This window comes from Maniola hyperantus, chromosome 14 (genome assembly GCF_902806685.2).
Source record: "Maniola hyperantus chromosome 14, iAphHyp1.2, whole genome shotgun sequence".
In the NCBI taxonomy this organism is placed as follows: domain Eukaryota; kingdom Metazoa; phylum Arthropoda; class Insecta; order Lepidoptera; family Nymphalidae; genus Maniola; species Maniola hyperantus.
This window is the reverse complement of record NC_048549.1, coordinates 1,443,472-1,463,174: the sequence shown is the minus strand read 5'-3', so window position 1 is coordinate 1,463,174 and position 19,703 is coordinate 1,443,472. Positions and strand designations below refer to the sequence as shown.

Sequence of the window (19,703 nt, the reverse complement as noted above, 5' to 3'; positions counted from 1 at the left end):
CTATACCCATCGTATAAAAATCACGTCAATCCGTTGCACCGTTGCGAGATGATTGAAGGACAAACCAACAAACCAATAAACCAACAAACAAATACACTTTCGCATTTATAATACGGGTACTGAAATAAGGTTACTGATTAATTTGTTTATGAATCAACGAGAGCAAAAGTTTTGTGACGTCATTTTATTCACCAGGTGACCTTGTCAGAATACCAGTTTCAAGTTTTAAAATATTGTTTTGATGAGAAAATTATCCTTTGGGCGTGCTATTGAATAAACAAGTCTTTAGAGTTCATTGTTCTCCGCACACTTATATGCCTCTTTAGCCTAGTGCCTGTAGTAGGAGCCTAGTGCCTCGTCGTAGTAGAGCGGTGGTAGCCTATTGCTTAACACGTTCATTCATAGTGTTCTCAAAGGTGTGGGAGTCTGTCAATCTCACACTTGGGCCAGAATAGAATAGAATATGTTTTATTCAAGTAAACTTTTTACAAGTGCTTATGAATAGTCAGGTAGTTTTAATTTACCACTGGTTCGGAATGCCGTTCCTACCGAGAAGAACCAGCAAGAAACTCGGCGGTTGCTCTTTTTAATTTTTCAATTTACAATGTTATTATACCATACTATACAAGCCATTGCAGCCCCGTGCATTGCTGGAGCGAGTCAAATCAAAGCTTTTTTATCATTTACATAGTCTGCAACTGTATAATATGCTTTTTTAGGAGCATACTTTTAACACATTTTTTAAACTTGTGTAACAGTTGTGAAGTTGTGTAACAGTGTCCAGTGTGGTAGACTATAGCCAAACCGTTCTCATTCTGTGAGATCTGTGCTCAGTAGTGAGCCGGCGATGGGTTGATGATGATCTTTAGCCAACGGTTGTTGTTTGTTTCAGATTAAAACTGTTATGGTTGACGTTAACCCAAGTGCACAGTTCGTGTGAGATCGAGTTCCTGCCGGTGTACTGCCCCAGCGAGGAGGAGAAACGAGACCCTAAGCTCTACGCGAGGAACGTCAGAGATGTTATGGCTAAGTGAGTTAACCCAAGTGCACAGTTCGTGTGAGATCGAGTTCCTGCCGGTGTACTGCCCCAGCGAGGAGGAGAAACGAGACCCTAAGCTCTACGCGAGGAACGTCAGAGATGTTATGGCTAAGTAAGTTGAGTTCGTGTGAGATCGAGTTCCTGCCGGTGTACTGCCCCAGCGAGGAGGAGAAACGAGACCCTAAGCTCTACGCGAGGAACGTCAGAGATGTTATGGCTAAGTGAGTTAACCCAAGTGCACAGTTCGTGTGAGATCGAGTTCCTGCCGGTGTACTGCCCCAGCGAGGAGGAGAAACGAGACCCTAAGCTCTACGCGAGGAACGTCAGAGATGTTATGGCTAAGTAAGTTGAGTTCGTGTGAGATCGAGTTCCTGCCGGTGTACTGCCCCAGCGAGGAGGAGAAACGAGACCCTAAGCTCTACGCGAGGAACGTCAGAGATGTTATGGCTAAGTGAGTTAACCCAAGTGCACAGTTCGTGTGAGATCGAGTTCCTGCCGGTGTACTGCCCCAGCGAGGAGGAGAAACGAGACCCTAAGCTCTACGCGAGGAACGTCAGAGATGTTATGGCTAAGTGAGTTAACCCAAGTGCACAGTTCGTGTGAGATCGAGTTCCTGCCGGTGTACTGCCCCAGCGAGGAGGAGAAACGAGACCCTAAGCTCTACGCGAGGAACGTCAGAGATGTTATGGCTAAGTGAGTTAACCCAAGTGCACAGTTCGTGTGAGATCGAGTTCCTGCCGGTGTACTGCCCCAGCGAGGAGGAGAAACGAGACCCTAAGCTCTACGCGAGGAACGTCAGAGATGTTATGGCTAAGTAAGTTGAGTTCGTGTGAGATCGAGTTCCTGCCGGTGTACTGCCCCAGCGAGGAGGAGAAACGAGACCCTAAGCTCTACGCGAGGAACGTCAGAGATGTTATGGCTAAGTGAGTTAACCCAAGTGCACAGTTCGTGTGAGATCGAGTTCCTGCCGGTGTACTGCCCCAGCGAGGAGGAGAAACGAGACCCTAAGCTCTACGCGAGGAACGTCAGAGATGTTATGGCTAAGTAAGTTGAGTTCGTGTGAGATCGAGTTCCTGCCGGTGTACTGCCCCAGCGAGGAGGAGAAACGAGACCCTAAGCTCTACGCGAGGAACGTCAGAGATGTTATGGCTAAGTAAGTTGAGTTCGTGTGAGATCGAGTTCCTGCCGGTGTACTGCCCCAGCGAGGAGGAGAAACGAGACCCTAAGCTCTACGCGAGGAACGTCAGAGATGTTATGGCTAAGTGAGTTAACCCAAGTGCACAGTTCGTGTGAGATCGAGTTCCTGCCGGTGTACTGCCCCAGCGAGGAGGAGAAACGAGACCCTAAGCTCTACGCGAGGAACGTCAGAGATGTTATGGCTAAGTGAGTTAACCCAAGTGCACAGTTCGTGTGAGATCGAGTTCCTGCCGGTGTACTGCCCCAGCGAGGAGGAGAAACGAGACCCTAAGCTCTACGCGAGGAACGTCAGAGATGTTATGGCTAAGTGAGTTAACCCAAGTGCACAGTTCGTGTGAGATCGAGTTCCTGCCGGTGTACTGCCCCAGCGAGGAGGAGAAACGAGACCCTAAGCTCTACGCGAGGAACGTCAGAGATGTTATGGCTAAGTGAGTTAACCCAAGTGCACAGTTCGTGTGAGATCGAGTTCCTGCCGGTGTACTGCCCCAGCGAGGAGGAGAAACGAGACCCTAAGCTCTACGCGAGGAACGTCAGAGATGTTATGGCTAAGTAAGTTGAGTTCGTGTGAGATCGAGTTCCTGCCGGTGTACTGCCCCAGCGAGGAGGAGAAACGAGACCCTAAGCTCTACGCGAGGAACGTCAGAGATGTTATGGCTAAGTAAGTTGAGTTCGTGTGAGATCGAGTTCCTGCCGGTGTACTGCCCCAGCGAGGAGGAGAAACGAGACCCTAAGCTCTACGCGAGGAACGTCAGAGATGTTATGGCTAAGTGAGTTAACCCAAGTGCACAGTTCGTGTGAGATCGAGTTCCTGCCGGTGTACTGCCCCAGCGAGGAGGAGAAACGAGACCCTAAGCTCTACGCGAGGAACGTCAGAGATGTTATGGCTAAGTGAGTTAACCCAAGTGCACAGTTCGTGTGAGATCGAGTTCCTGCCGGTGTACTGCCCCAGCGAGGAGGAGAAACGAGACCCTAAGCTCTACGCGAGGAACGTCAGAGATGTTATGGCTAAGTGAGTTAACCCAAGTGCACAGTTCGTGTGAGATCGAGTTCCTGCCGGTGTACTGCCCCAGCGAGGAGGAGAAACGAGACCCTAAGCTCTACGCGAGGAACGTCAGAGATGTTATGGCCAAGTGAGTTGAGTTCGTGTGAGATCGAGTTCCTGCCGGTGTACTGCCCCAGCGAGGAGGAGAAACGAGACCCTAAGCTCTACGCGAGGAACGTCAGAGATGTTATGGCTAAGTAAGTTGAGTTCGTGTGAGATCGAGTTCCTGCCGGTGTACTGCCCCAGCGAGGAGGAGAAACGAGACCCTAAGCTCTACGCGAGGAACGTCAGAGATGTTATGGCTAAGTGAGTTAACCCAAGTGCACAGTTCGTGTGAGATCGAGTTCCTGCCGGTGTACTGCCCCAGCGAGGAGGAGAAACGAGACCCTAAGCTCTACGCGAGGAACGTCAGAGATGTTATGGCTAAGTGAGTTAACCCAAGTGCACAGTTCGTGTGAGATCGAGTTCCTGCCGGTGTACTGCCCCAGCGAGGAGGAGAAACGAGACCCTAAGCTCTACGCGAGGAACGTCAGAGATGTTATGGCTAAGTGAGTTAACCCAAGTGCACAGTTCGTGTGAGATCGAGTTCCTGCCGGTGTACTGCCCCAGCGAGGAGGAGAAACGAGACCCTAAGCTCTACGCGAGGAACGTCAGAGATGTTATGGCTAAGTGAGTTAACCCAAGTGCACAGTTCGTGTGAGATCGAGTTCCTGCCGGTGTACTGCCCCAGCGAGGAGGAGAAACGAGACCCTAAGCTCTACGCGAGGAACGTCAGAGATGTTATGGCTAAGTGAGTTAACCCAAGTGCACAGTTCGTGTGAGATCGAGTTCCTGCCGGAGTACTGCCCCAGCGAGGAGGAGAAACGAGACCCTAAGCTCTACGCGAGGAACGTCAGAGATGTTATGGCTAAGTGAGTTAACCCAAGTGCACAGTTCGTGTGAGATCGAGTTCCTGCCGGTGTACTGCCCCAGCGAGGAGGAGAAACGAGACCCTAAGCTCTACGCGAGGAACGTCAGAGATGTTATGGCTAAGTGAGTTAACCCAAGTGCACAGTTCGTGTGAGATCGAGTTCCTGCCGGTGTACTGCCCCAGCGAGGAGGAGAAACGAGACCCTAAGCTCTACGCGAGGAACGTCAGAGATGTTATGGCTAAGTGAGTTAACCCAAGTGCACAGTTCGTGTGAGATCGAGTTCCTGCCGGTGTACTGCCCCAGCGAGGAGGAGAAACGAGACCCTAAGCTCTACGCGAGGAACGTCAGAGATGTTATGGCTAAGTGAGTTAACCCAAGTGCACAGTTCGTGTGAGATCGAGTTCCTGCCGGTGTACTGCCCCAGCGAGGAGGAGAAACGAGACCCTAAGCTCTACGCGAGGAACGTCAGAGATGTTATGGCTAAGTGAGTTAACCCAAGTGCACAGTTCGTGTGAGATCGAGTTCTTGCCGGTGTACTGCCCCAGCGAGGAGGAGAAACGAGACCCTAAGCTCTACGCGAGGAACGTCAGAGATGTTATGGCTAAGTGAGTTAACCCAAGTGCACAGTTCGTGTGAGATCGAGTTCCTGCCGGTGTACTGCCCCAGCGAGGAGGAGAAACGAGACCCTAAGCTCTACGCGAGGAACGTCAGAGATGTTATGGCTAAGTGAGTTAACCCAAGTGCACAGTTCGTGTGAGATCGAGTTCCTGCCGGTGTACTGCCCCAGCGAGGAGGAGAAACGAGACCCTAAGCTCTACGCGAGGAACGTCAGAGATGTTATGGCTAAGTGAGTTAACCCAAGTGCACAGTTCGTGTGAGATCGAGTTCCTGCCGGTGTACTGCCCCAGCGAGGAGGAGAAACGAGACCCTAAGCTCTACGCGAGGAACGTCAGAGATGTTATGGCTAAGTGAGTTAACCCAAGTGCACAGTTCGTGTGAGATCGAGTTCCTGCCGGTGTACTGCCCCAGCGAGGAGGAGAAACGAGACCCTAAGCTCTACGCGAGGAACGTCAGAGATGTTATGGCTAAGTGAGTTAACCCAAGTGCACAGTTCGTGTGAGATCGAGTTCCTGCCGGTGTACTGCCCCAGCGAGGAGGAGAAACGAGACCCTAAGCTCTACGCGAGGAACGTCAGAGATGTTATGGCTAAGTGAGTTAACCCAAGTGCACAGTTCGTGTGAGATCGAGTTCCTGCCGGTGTACTGCCCCAGCGAGGAGGAGAAACGAGACCCTAAGCTCTACGCGAGGAACGTCAGAGATGTTATGGCTAAGTGAGTTAACCCAAGTGCACAGTTCGTGTGAGATCGAGTTCCTGCCGGTGTACTGCCCCAGCGAGGAGGAGAAACGAGACCCTAAGCTCTACGCGAGGAACGTCAGAGATGTTATGGCTAAGTGAGTTAACCCAAGTGCACAGTTCGTGTGAGATCGAGTTCCTGCCGGTGTACTGCCCCAGCGAGGAGGAGAAACGAGACCCTAAGCTCTACGCGAGGAACGTCAGAGATGTTATGGCTAAGTGAGTTAACCCAAGTGCACAGTTCGTGTGAGATCGAGTTCCTGCCGGTGTACTGCCCCAGCGAGGAGGAGAAACGAGACCCTAAGCTCTACGCGAGGAACGTCAGAGATGTTATGGCTAAGTGAGTTAACCCAAGTGCACAGTTCGTGTGAGATCGAGTTCCTGCCGGTGTACTGCCCCAGCGAGGAGGAGAAACGAGACCCTAAGCTCTACGCGAGGAACGTCAGAGATGTTATGGCTAAGTGAGTTAACCCAAGTGCACAGTTCGTGTGAGATCGAGTTCCTGCCGGTGTACTGCCCCAGCGAGGAGGAGAAACGAGACCCTAAGCTCTACGCGAGGAACGTCAGAGATGTTATGGCTAAGTGAGTTAACCCAAGTGCACAGTTCGTGTGAGATCGAGTTCCTGCCGGTGTACTGCCCCAGCGAGGAGGAGAAACGAGACCCTAAGCTCTACGCGAGGAACGTCAGAGATGTTATGGCTAAGTGAGTTAACCCAAGTGCACAGTTCGTGTGAGATCGAGTTCCTGCCGGTGTACTGCCCCAGCGAGGAGGAGAAACGAGACCCTAAGCTCTACGCGAGGAACGTCAGAGATGTTATGGCTAAGTGAGTTAACCCAAGTGCACAGTTCGTGTGAGATCGAGTTCCTGCCGGTGTACTGCCCCAGCGAGGAGGAGAAACGAGACCCTAAGCTCTACGCGAGGAACGTCAGAGATGTTATGGCTAAGTGAGTTAACCCAAGTGCACAGTTCGTGTGAGATCGAGTTCCTGCCGGTGTACTGCCCCAGCGAGGAGGAGAAACGAGACCCTAAGCTCTACGCGAGGAACGTCAGAGATGTTATGGCTAAGTGAGTTAACCCAAGTGCACAGTTCGTGTGAGATCGAGTTCCTGCCGGTGTACTGCCCCAGCGAGGAGGAGAAACGAGACCCTAAGCTCTACGCGAGGAACGTCAGAGATGTTATGGCTAAGTGAGTTAACCCAAGTGCACAGTTCGTGTGAGATCGAGTTCCTGCCGGTGTACTGCCCCAGCGAGGAGGAGAAACGAGACCCTAAGCTCTACGCGAGGAACGTCAGAGATGTTATGGCTAAGTGAGTTAACCCAAGTGCACAGTTCGTGTGAGATCGAGTTCCTGCCGGTGTACTGCCCCAGCGAGGAGGAGAAACGAGACCCTAAGCTCTACGCGAGGAACGTCAGAGATGTTATGGCTAAGTGAGTTAACCCAAGTGCACAGTTCGTGTGAGATCGAGTTCCTGCCGGTGTACTGCCCCAGCGAGGAGGAGAAACGAGACCCTAAGCTCTACGCGAGGAACGTCAGAGATGTTATGGCTAAGTAAGTTGAGTTCGTGTGAGATCGAGTTCCTGCCGGTGTACTGCCCCAGCGAGGAGGAGAAACGAGACCCTAAGCTCTACGCGAGGAACGTCAGAGATGTTATGGCTAAGTAAGTTGAGTTCGTGTGAGATCGAGTTCCTGCCGGTGTACTGCCCCAGCGAGGAGGAGAAACGAGACCCTAAGCTCTACGCGAGGAACGTCAGAGATGTTATGGCTAAGTGAGTTAACCCAAGTGCACAGTTCGTGTGAGATCGAGTTCCTGCCGGTGTACTGCCCCAGCGAGGAGGAGAAACGAGACCCTAAGCTCTACGCGAGGAACGTCAGAGATGTTATGGCTAAGTGAGTTAACCCAAGTGCACAGTTCGTGTGAGATCGAGTTCCTGCCGGTGTACTGCCCCAGCGAGGAGGAGAAACGAGACCCTAAGCTCTACGCGAGGAACGTCAGAGATGTTATGGCTAAGTGAGTTAACCCAAGTGCACAGTTCGTGTGAGATCGAGTTCCTGCCGGTGTACTGCCCCAGCGAGGAGGAGAAACGAGACCCTAAGCTCTACGCGAGGAACGTCAGAGATGTTATGGCTAAGTGAGTTAACCCAAGTGCACAGTTCGTGTGAGATCGAGTTCCTGCCGGTGTACTGCCCCAGCGAGGAGGAGAAACGAGACCCTAAGCTCTACGCGAGGAACGTCAGAGATGTTATGGCTAAGTGAGTTAACCCAAGTGCACAGTTCGTGTGAGATCGAGTTCCTGCCGGTGTACTGCCCCAGCGAGGAGGAGAAACGAGACCCTAAGCTCTACGCGAGGAACGTCAGAGATGTTATGGCTAAGTGAGTTAACCCAAGTGCACAGTTCGTGTGAGATCGAGTTCCTGCCGGTGTACTGCCCCAGCGAGGAGGAGAAACGAGACCCTAAGCTCTACGCGAGGAACGTCAGAGATGTTATGGCTAAGTGAGTTAACCCAAGTGCACAGTTCGTGTGAGATCGAGTTCCTGCCGGTGTACTGCCCCAGCGAGGAGGAGAAACGAGACCCTAAGCTCTACGCGAGGAACGTCAGAGATGTTATGGCTAAGTGAGTTAACCCAAGTGCACAGTTCGTGTGAGATCGAGTTCCTGCCGGTGTACTGCCCCAGCGAGGAGGAGAAACGAGACCCTAAGCTCTACGCGAGGAACGTCAGAGATGTTATGGCTAAGTAAGTTGATTTATGCCCGGTGTTTAGAAGAAAAGCTAATGGACGGTCAGTGTTTGTAATGCAGTCACTTACCGGATCCGGGAACGCGCTCCGATGATGGGGGCCCCCAAGATGCGCTGGTAAGGATTCAGGGTTGATGCTCTGGTCCAAGTTTGATGAATTTCGCGTCTATAATTTCGGCTTTTGTCGGCGATAGCCGTTAGAGGCTTGTGTTTTGCGTCACGGTTCGCGCGGAGCCTTCGCGGTATGTGTGTCAACTTCGACTGACAGTTAACAGCACTGTAGTGTTGCCACTTTTGATAAGCGGCCACATTGGTAAACCCCGACCGATTGTAATAATGAAATGTAGTAAAAATTTGGAAAAGGGGGAACTGTTTTGTGCTAGGCTACTAAAATACCAAAAGTACGGAACACCCGGTTTCTGAATTTATGGATTTTAAACATAAATTGAAAACTAAATAGTTATTTCAAACTGCATAATGCCCGCGACTTCGTCGCCGTGGGTTTCGGTTTTTTAAAAATCCCGTGGGAACTCTTTGATTTTCCAGGATAAAAAGTATATCCTTTCCCGGGATGTCAGCTAACTGTGTACCAAATTTCATCAAAATCGATTAAACTGTTGGGCTGTGAAAAGCTAGCAGACAGTCAGACAGACAGACACACTTTCACATTTATAATATTAGTATGGATATGGATTTAAGATTGTTCTTTTTCCCTTGAGAACAATTCTGAATATTTGTTGTTACCAAAAATCTTCAAGAGTTTCAGCTCTAGAAAGTTTCAGCATCAGATGCAAGTTACAGTTGTAGTTTTAACTAGCTTATGTTCGCGACTTCGTCCGCGTGGACTACACAAATTTCAAACCCCTATTTCACCCCCTTTAGGGGTTGAATTTTCAAAAACCTTTCTTACCGGATCTCTCTCACTATTGATTTTCTGTTCAGTATCTGAGCAGTGCAGCACACGCGAATAAGTGATGCTAAGTACAAATCTAAATGTATAAAAGGACTAGCTTATGCTCGCGGTTTCACCCGCGTGGACTACACAAATTTCAAACCCCGATTTCACCCCCTTAGGGGTCGAATTTTCAAAAATCCTTAGCGGATGCCTACGTCATAATAGCTATCTGCATGCCAAATTTCAGCCCGATCCGTCCAGTAGTTTGAGCTGTGCGTTGATAGATCAGTCAGTCAGTCAGTCACCTTTTCTTTTTATATATTTAGATTTTTGAGTGTTGAGTAGATGAGTTTTGAATTATGAATAACAAAATTTGAATGTTGAATTACTTCTGTGTTGTTTCAGAGCACTGGGAGTACCAGTGCTAGACTATACATACGACGACTGTCGTCTGATCGCGCAGGCCAAACAGATGGGCATTCCGGGAGGAGCATTCGTCAGGGAAGTCAGTGAGCTTAGGACACTCCTAGGGTGAGAGACACTGCGAAACTAATTGAATCGGTCATTTCAATCAATCATCTATGGCAAAAATTAAGTGCATATTTTGCGTCTCTTTATTTGCATGTACGAGAGCAGTATGCAGGCTTGACCGTACCAAAGGGAGATCTCCCACCGAGCGGTTGGTTGTGCTCGGTAGCGCCACGAGGGCCGACGGTTGTGTCTTGAAACTTCTATAATATAGTCCAGATTGCAGAAAACTCCGTTAGTGCGAGTACTGTCGGCGTTACATTTGTTCGGGACTACGTCATGAAATGTTATCGATTGAACAGCGCCATCTAGCTGCATATGTGGTAACCGCCACATGCATATAAGCCACTGCGACAACCTCAATGCCTAAATAAGCGGTCTTACTAAGCTTTTGTTGACAGTTTGACGCGAACACAGCCAGAGTTGGATCTGGCGCGCATGGGAGTGCAGGAACAGATGCGCTGGGTGTCTGCACAGGAGTTTGCGCAGAGACTGGGCGTGCCGCACGACTCGCGTTCTCTACGACTATACAAAATATTTGAGCATGTGAGTCTATTGACAGTTTATTTTTGCTTTTTGTGGGATATTCGGTTCAAGCTCAGAACAAGGACTATTAGAAGTAGCCCTATTATGACACTTTCTGCTAGAGCGAGATAGCTAAATGCATTGCATGCATTTTAGTATTTTAGTATATTAGGTATAGTATTAGGTGAGGTATAATATTAGGTTAGTTTTTAGGAAACTTGTAACTGCCTTTCTGCAACACAGGTTTTTTCCTAGTGCTGAGGGTAGGAAACTCGTTCTCTTACCTATAATTTTAGTATAATATTAGATATAATATATTAAGTCCTTAGTTTTTAAAAAACTTGTAACTGCCTTCTGCAATACAGGGTTTTCCTAGTGCAGAGGGCAGAAAACTTGTTTCTCGTGTCTAAATTCTAAATTCTAAATTCAAAATAAATTATTCTTATTCTTATTCTTATTCTTATTTAAGCTCTTATTAGAACGTGACAAAATGATTATGTTTTGTCCTTATCACCGTGGCCACTTTTTTTTGTTTGCCAAAATGTATTTGTACGTGAGATTTTGGCAAACAACGTGAAGTGAGGTTATGTTGACTCGAGTATTGAAAATAAATAATTGATTCGTTTTGTTGTTTTTTTTTGTTTTTGGAGTAATTGTGCAATGGTGGGTTGCAGTATACTAGGCTACAATAGCCGAAGCGACCGTAAAATAGACGGAATAACATTTCACAAGTCCTCTGCTTGAGCGAGAGGGACTGTGGGGGCCACGCTAGTTGCATATCTGGACATATCTGTGGGTTCAAGCTACTAAGGTACATGACGTAGTAGTGTCCACACATACACTAGAATCTAGATACACTAGATGATGCTCGTCTACAACTAGTATGTCTCATACACATCACTTATACAATACGCGGCAGAAAATAATGTACATCGACCTTAAGGGGACTCAGTTCAGTGCTTTCTTCATAAAAACGTAGGAGAGAAATTACAACAATATTCGATATTGTACGAACAAAACTAAGAATTATATCGAAATTTCTCGTCATTATCTAGGTTTATTGATACAACATTTTGATTGAACATTGAAAAAAATATTGATTTAAAAGTTACGAGGCTCAAAAGATTCCTATTTTAACACTAAATTAATGACAACTTTGGGCGTTAATAAATAAGATTAGGGATATGAAAATTCTAAAACAATTTATCATTAGACATAGTTTATTTATTCATTAGTTGAAATAACTTTACTTTGCAAACATAAATTCAGCAGTTTTTTCTCAAAAATACTTTTCCTAAACCCTTTTCGCGCGCTTGATTTCGGTGAAAATCATCGTGCCTCTCAACTTTCTCATACAATGTCAAGTGAAAAGCAAACATGTTACCCACGTGCGCTGCCAATTTCGGTCTTGCGTCCTGCGTCACCTTAAGAAAAAGAAAGCGGTTTTGTAAATCATTGTCTCTGTTGACAAAACGTCACTGAGGTATAAGTGAGAGAGACAACGCTCTACAAAGCCGAAATCTCATTCTAATGGTCGATGTACATTATTTTCTGCCGCGTACTGTATTCATATGAAAAGAGTAATAAAGCGATCACGCACTGCAAGCCTGTGACGTAGTAACTTACAGCAGACTAGATGGCGCCAACTATTAAAATGTTATAGAATACAATAGAATAGAATGTTTTTTTATTCATGTAAACTTTTTACAAGTGTTTATGAATAGTCAGGTAGTTTTAATTTACCACTGGCTCGGAACGCCGTTCCTACCGAGAAGAACCAGCAAGAAACTCGGCGGTTGCTCTTTTTAATTTTTCAATTTACAATGTTATATATATAATAATACAAATACACGTAAAATCTAAACTAAACAGTCAAACCATGACGTGTTAGTGCGGTTTATCTAATTGTATGATAAAATGGATGATCCTGATTGAAATTAAATTGAATTCTTCATCAACTCAATTAATTTAACTTTGATGGAGAAACTGAATTTGAAAAATGAATATAAAATTTTTAATAATGCATTTTTGAATGTTGAACATTGAATTTGTTTTGAATATTGAATATTCAAAGTCAAAGTCAAATGATTTATTCAAAATAGGTAATTAATAACTCTTTTTGATGGTCAGATGTTGGATTTCTAAGATATAGTGGTGATAATTATTACGCAAACTTAAAACTAAAGCTACGAGTGTTCCAAACGCGCCCAGGTCTGAGAAGAGAGGATTCAAATTTGAATATTGGGATTGTTGGTTTCAGAGAGCTCTCGGGATGGTGTGTTTCCCAGACTACCTGCTTTGTGCGGTGTTCCTTTCAATACCACATGTGACTGCGAGCCAGCTACTAGAATATGCTTTTAAGGTATATAAAAATCTTTCAGCCGTACTCAGAGTCGCTTAATCGTTACTTAAGTTTAGTTAAAACGAGACAGCTATATCTCTCACATAAATCTGTCTCGTTTTAACTCAATCTTAAGTAACGATTAGCTAGTACGTACCTACGGATCTCCTCATTTCTTAATTGATCACGTAAAGAAACTACAAGGATAGCTTCTCGGTAGGATCGCCCGCTGAGTGATTCTGAACTTTCTAATGGATGTTTGAGGAAAACATTATTGAATATTATTTCGGTTATAATAAATAAAAAATAAATAAATAAAAATCTTTTTTATTCGAATAAACTTTTACAAGTACTTTCATATAGTCGGATGCATATACCACTGGTTCGGAATGCCTTTCCTACCGAGAAGAACCAGCAAGAAACTCGGGTGTCTCTCTTTTCAAATATTTGATATAGGTACAAGATTATGCCATGTATAAAATAGTATTTATGATTTATGATTTATTTATTCATTTGCTTTCATGGTTACATGAAGCCCCGTTAGGGCATTACAAAGTTAGGTACATTAACAATACATACATGCTAAATATATAATTATTATACAATTACATGCAAACTACGTGTTACATTATTTTATAATAGATTTTATCATGTAATTATATAGGGCATTCATTTTGAATCGAAATTATTTTTATTTATTGATCGCACTAATTAATTAAGTTTGTTATAATGTCAATTAGTTTCTTCTTTGTTAATAATTTAGTAATATTAAGTAGGTACAAGTATGTTAATATAAAATAGTTTCGATTATCAGTAAGAATGTCATATTAAACTTAAATTAACAGGTTATAGTAAGTACAACATAGTCTGAAGCATGGATTTAGAAGTAATAATTCTTATAACTTACATAAGTATTAGTAGGTATTTAAAAATTCTTTGGTCTAAAGTCTAAACATACAAATAGGATATGCAAATATAGTGTCGGTCGTGCAAGTATTTGCAGTGTTGTGCGTTGTTGGATAATACCCATACCCAAACAATATTTTAGTTATATGACACAACGGGCACGGGGCGGCTAAAGATGCATAACTTCGAAGAGGTAGCGACGCGCTGTCTTGGTCTCTCGCACGAAGAGGCGCAGAACACGTTCCGACAAGCCGACCTCGACGACAAGGGCCACCTTACTTACGGTAAGTACACTACCGTATCCCTGAATCCCGTGGGAACTCTTTGATTTTCCGGGATAATAAAAATTTTTTACAAAAAAAAAATAAAAACCGACTTCGATACACAAACACAAAAAATTGAAAAATAATTTAATTTATTACCGAATATATTATGTATACAAGAGTTAATATAGTTCCATAATAATATTTTTTGATGCCGGTGCCAATTAGCTTCAGCTGCGCGAATCGTCTAGACTTCATATTTTTATGAGACTCCACAATGGCACCTCATTGGCACCGACCCCAAAAAATATTATTATGGAACTATATTAACTCTTGTATACATAATATATTCGGTAATAAATTAAATTATTTTTAAATTTTTAGTGTTTGTGTATCGAAGTCGGTTTTTATTTTTTTTGTAAAAAATTTTTATTTCACAATTTTTAGTGGCCCCATGGAATTATGCTATGACTGGTTAAAAATCTACTGTTTACTAAGCTATTACACTGATCGCGAGCAATTTACTCTTATCCGTTGAGGAGTTCCAGTATCTATCTTCGAAGATGTTCATCAGATCTTCACCAAATTTAAATGGGACCAACTTTGAAGTATACCCTTTCAAACAAAAAAAGAATATTCAAAATCGGTCCAGGCGTCATCGAGTAATCGGGGAACATACATAAAAAATAAAAAAATAAAAAAAATAAAAAAGATTCCGACGAATTGATAACCTCCTCCTTTTTTTGAAGTCGGTTAAAAAGGGGGGTAGCCTATGTCACTCTCCAGGTCTTTATCTATACCCATGCAAAAAATCAAGTCAATCCGTTGCACCGTTGCGACGTGATTGAAGGACAAACCAACAAACAAACACACTTTCGCATTTATAATAAGGGTACTCATATACACTACATCGTATGCAACAACAACACTACAAAGTATACTACAGTGAACATTACACTATAGCATGCATTACAATATCCATCCGTCCGTCCATCCAATGTCCGTCTGTCTGTCTGCTACAGCCCATCACGGCTTTCACGGCCCATCCGTTCAACCAATTTTGACGAAATTTGGTACAGCGATAGCTTGCATCCCGGGGAAGGACATATTATGCTACTTTTTATCCCGAAAAATCAAAGAGATCCCACGGGAATTTTAAAAACCTAAATCCACGCGGACGAAGTCGGTGGAGTGGTTTGTTAAACAAAATAGGTTATATCTAAAGAAAATTATATAATAGAATAAAAAAAACTCCTTTGTTTTTTGGAATAAATGATCATTTCGTATGAGTACGAACAAGGTATTAACTAACATTTTTTTTTTCAGAGGACTTTATGTCATTCTTCCAGAACGAGTCGGATTTCTCGTTAAATTTCGTAGAGGCGCCACAGAAGAAAGTGCAGTGAGGGTCGCCTGTTCACATCCCGACAGTCTGCAGCCAAGTACCTTGATGTTAGTTATAAGGTTGAAACAAATTGTAGGGCGCGTCCGTCAGCCGCGACTTATAGGTATCTGGATAGTCTAAATATATAAAGGAAAAGGTCTAAGGTTCTAAATATATGAAGGACAGATCTATCAACGCACAGCTTAAACTACGAGACGGATTGGGCTGAAATTTGGCATGCAGATAGCTATTATGACGTAGGCATCCGCTAATAAAGGATTTTTGAAAATTCAACCCCTAAGGGGGTGAAATAGGGGTTTAAAATGTGTGTAGTCCACGCGGACGAAGTCGCTAGCATAAGCTAGTACATAGATAATACTGTAGGACGTAAGTCGCGGACGTAACCTTGAGCGCTGGGGCATCCGAGAAATTCTTTTTTTTTTTTTTTAAAAAAGAATATTAGCCATGTTAAATGACTAATATTCCCCTTTCCGCTCCAACTAAGCGTCAAGCTTGTGCTAGGAGTAGGTACGACAATAGTGCAACGGTCGGGGTTTGAACCGTCGACCTTTTGGTTTTCAGTCCACTCCTTTACCGATTGAGCTATTGAGGCTCTAAAGCGAGCTCTTGAGCGCTGGGGCGTCCGAGAAATATCTCACAAGCCGCGTTTCGAATGACTGTGCACAGTCGCGCCTGTCAGCCGCGGCTTACGGACGCGTCCCATAGTTTGTTTCACGCTATAGTCATACTTTGTGTGTAGTACAATCCAAATACTAGTGATCGTTGCAATTGTTTGAATCGGTAGGCTTAGTACAAGTATGCACATCTCGACAACGTTTTTCGATTTCTAGTATCGAAATACTATAACGTTAGACGGAACGTAGAGTAAAATAAACCTTAAGTTCCATGTTTAAAGTCGTCATTTAGTAGTACCGATTTTTGATTGAGCAAAGCGAAGTTTCCGAGTCTAATTGGGTAAAATTTACTTTCGTCTGTCTGAGCCTCATATAACATTCTGCATGGGTGCACATAGTTGCTACAAATTCCCAAATAATAAGTACATTATAATGAGTAAATCAATGGCCCAAAGCGTAACAAATACTAACTTTCATCAAGTATTAATTAATATAAATAAAATTATTACACTTTTTCCTTACTACAGAGAAAAAGACTGAGAGGGGGGGGGGGGGGGAGGGAGAGAGAGAGAGAGAGACTACAAGAGTTTTGTAAATATGGAAGTAACAAAAAGAGAGAAAATTACGATATTCGAAATCTACCAACGATGTCGAGCTGTACAATCTCGTACTAAGCCTGCTGGTTTTTCATGAAACGCGTCCATTTGCGTAAGCTATTTTTCGTAGTTTAATTGTATAGGTATAACTCATGGCAATAAAGAAACGAAACGAAAATGGCGGCGTCAATCGTTCCCTCTCACTTTCACGCTAGCTTAGCAGAGTGTGCGAGTGAAAAGGAATGATTGGCGCTGTCATTTTCGATTCTTTTCTTTATTGTCACGAGATTATGGAGTGTAGAGGTAAGGAGCACGATCTCTTATGGGGGAAAAGTTAAAAAAGTGTCCAGCTATAAACGCAATAGTTCAAAAACCCTCCAAAATGGCGCTAGCGTCGGCAAGGTATTAATATTTTTAGTGACTCGAGTAGTAAGGGACAGTCTGACAGTCGAATCCGTGAAAACACGCATATAAAAAATATCTACGGCATATGTCATAAGCTCCCATACAAAATAAAAAGGAACGTATTTTCACGGACTCGGATCGGATGAGAGCGTAACCAACGTTATTTAGCACATTTTAACGGACACTTGTTATACACGGAGGTCGTGCTCCTCACTCATGGAGTGGAGTGGAGTGGAGTGGAGTGGACATACTGTACTATAATTAATTATTTATCTAATTTGATATAATATAGTAGTAGTTCTGCAGACGTAGGGATTGTGAATACTCAGTAGAGAACCATTGAACAATTAATATTGTTTTTAAGGTATAGTTCAATTATTATAATAATTACTGTATTAGTGAACGTAACACGTAATTTAAGAGTCGCGGGTTCGAATACTGAGCAAAATTGTTATGTGTTAAATGTGTATGATAATGTATATTGAAGTTTTGGTGTACTTAAAAATCTAATTTTATTTATTTTATTTTATTTTATTTTATTTTATTTTATTTTATTTTATTTAACAGGAAAACTTACAGCTAATATGAAAAAATTAATATGTAAAAACAGAAGAAGATTAAAGCTAATGACAAGTTTTCACAGATAGAATACACATAAGAATAACAAAAAAACTCGACTGGGGGAGAGAAAATTCAGGGAAAAGTAATAAACTAAAAAAAAAAAAAAAAACGAGAAACGAGATCTGGCCAACGAATTATTTAACTGAGGTATGAGCGTTAAAGAATTCATTGGCTAGAGCTTGGCAAATCGCATAGTCTGCATCACACGAGGCTGGCATCGAAATATGCCAGGAACATAATGTGTGCAAACTAAGAGTGGGACTAAGATTCAATTAAAAAAGCGGTGATAGCCTAGTGGTTACAACATCCGCCTCCTATTCGGGAGGTCGGGGATTCGATCCCGGGCGCGGACCTCTAACTTTTCGGAATTATGTGCGTTTAACGGTGGCGGAAAACATCGTGAAATAACCTGCATGCCTAAGAGTTCTCCATAATGTTCTTAAAGGTGTGTTAAGTCACATAATAATCATTTTTGAAAATACATCATTACTGTAAATATTATTTAATATTATTTAGTAAATAGTAAAAATGGTAACTGCGCATCCTTATATAAATATAGATTTGGCAAGCCATTCTTTAAATGTGATAAGTTTAAGCAATTGTCTTTGTATTATGTAATTAATGTAGGGTTAGGAAGCGGTGAAGATGCTATTTAAAATTATTAATTTATTTGACAACGCGCCCGGCTTCGCACGTGGTTTTACCTATTTTATTTCATCGCTATCACAATCGTGAAGGAATTCTGCCCTTTGATTGGTTGATTCGCTGTTTACATTTTTTCACAGCCAATCAAAGGGCAGAATTTCTTGACGATTGCGGGGAATCTTACACAATTGGGGGGCAGAACCTCCTTCGCGAGCTTCTGGCTTCGCGCTTTACAAACAATACTAGGGACAGGACAAACAAGACTGCGTGGAGTTGGGGGTGCATTGGATTCGAAAAGGATTCGAAAATTCTTGCTAAAATCAAAAATCCCCTTTTGGGTAGTTACTAGTATATATATATTTTTTTTTAAAGAATATTAGCCATGTTAAATGACTAATATTCCCCTTTCCTCTCCAACTAAGCGTCAGGCTTGTGCTAGGAGTAGGTATGACAATAGTGCAACGGGCGGGGTTTGAACCGTCGACCTTTCGGTTTTCAGTCCACTCCTTTACCCATTGAGCTATTGAGGCTCTTAATTTCTTGTTTACCTTCATCTTAATACTCAGTAGAGGTTTAAACAATGTGTACAATACCTTGCAGAAAATATTTTACCTTTAGAAAGAGATGGATGAAGAGATGGTTTCGTAGAGCGTTGTCTCTGTCGTTGAGACCGACAAAACGTCAAAGGTATGAGTGACAGAGACAACGCTCTACGAAACCGAAAAAGTCTTTCTAAAGGTCCATGTACAATATTTCCTGCCGGCTACTTGCTATAAATATAAGTATTAAAGGAGGTATTATTTGTATTACAATCTCGTAGAAATGTAAGTATTTAAGAACTTAATGGCACCGATTCTGTTGTCTTTCTCTAAACTTTTAGAGTATCTGCATCCTTTTCTTTTTAACAATGCTAAAAAGGGACAGAACATGAACTTTACATTTAAAGACAAAATTTTAGTGCACGCTACAAATTTAAACAGTAGGCTCGCGACTGCGCGCTAAAATCACGGGTTTTACATTAAATTAAATTTAAAACTGGCAAACTGCGCCTGTCCTTTTCATATTACATTAGTAAGAAGAGGATGCGAATACTCTAAAATTAGGTTGTGCTCAGAATCAGTACCAATGTTAGCTTAAGTATTTATTTATATTTATAGGTAGTTAATCTAATAGAGGCATTGTGGCTAATTCTGTTGTACACTCTCTAAACTAGAATGGCAGGTCTAAGTATATTGTGTACTGAAGCCATAAGAAATTATATTTAATGAGATTTATTTGATTAATGTGAAAGTATTGTATACGTAGCATTCCTTTGTTATTGTTTTTAATTTTATTGTACCGAGGCGTATTAACTTTTTTTATAATAAAATTTTGAAAATTAATATTGATGCTTGGTTTCTTATCTTTTCTACTTACAAAAATTTAAATTAGGTAGGTAATAAACTTGGTATACATATATCGTATACCTATTCTATGTTGTATAGAAGCAGGCGTTCCTTTGCGGAAGTCCATGATATACAATGAACCAAAAGCTTAATTTGCTATAATCCGCTGAAATAAGTCGAATCTGTATGATGCAGCATGCAGCATGCGAAATGCACCGCCCGCCCTCCCACTGCTAACCATGCAGGAAAAAGCAGTCACCAAATCATAAATTTTATTGCCTTTAAGTTGCTGA

At 43.2% G+C, this 19,703-nt stretch overlaps 2 protein-coding genes across 2 annotated transcripts in view; one reads left to right on the top strand and one right to left on the bottom strand.

The window, feature by feature from the left end:
- The window catches only part of LPCAT (lysophosphatidylcholine acyltransferase), a 50,559-nt gene extending 31,152 nt beyond the window's left edge, over nt 1-19,407 (top strand). The window contains exons 7-12 of the mRNA XM_069503015.1: nt 893-1,030; nt 9,582-9,707; nt 10,106-10,250; nt 12,490-12,591; nt 13,619-13,760; nt 15,066-19,407. Coding sequence (XP_069359116.1) covers nt 893-1,030; nt 9,582-9,707; nt 10,106-10,250; nt 12,490-12,591; nt 13,619-13,760; nt 15,066-15,145 — 733 coding nt within the window. The 3' untranslated portion in view covers nt 15,146-19,407. The remainder of the gene's footprint in view (nt 1-892; nt 1,031-9,581; nt 9,708-10,105; nt 10,251-12,489; nt 12,592-13,618; nt 13,761-15,065) is intronic.
- Nucleotides 1-19,703, bottom strand: part of LOC117988377 (sperm-associated antigen 7 homolog) — a 396,860-nt gene that overhangs the window by 38,169 nt on the left and 338,988 nt on the right. The window lies entirely within an intron of this gene.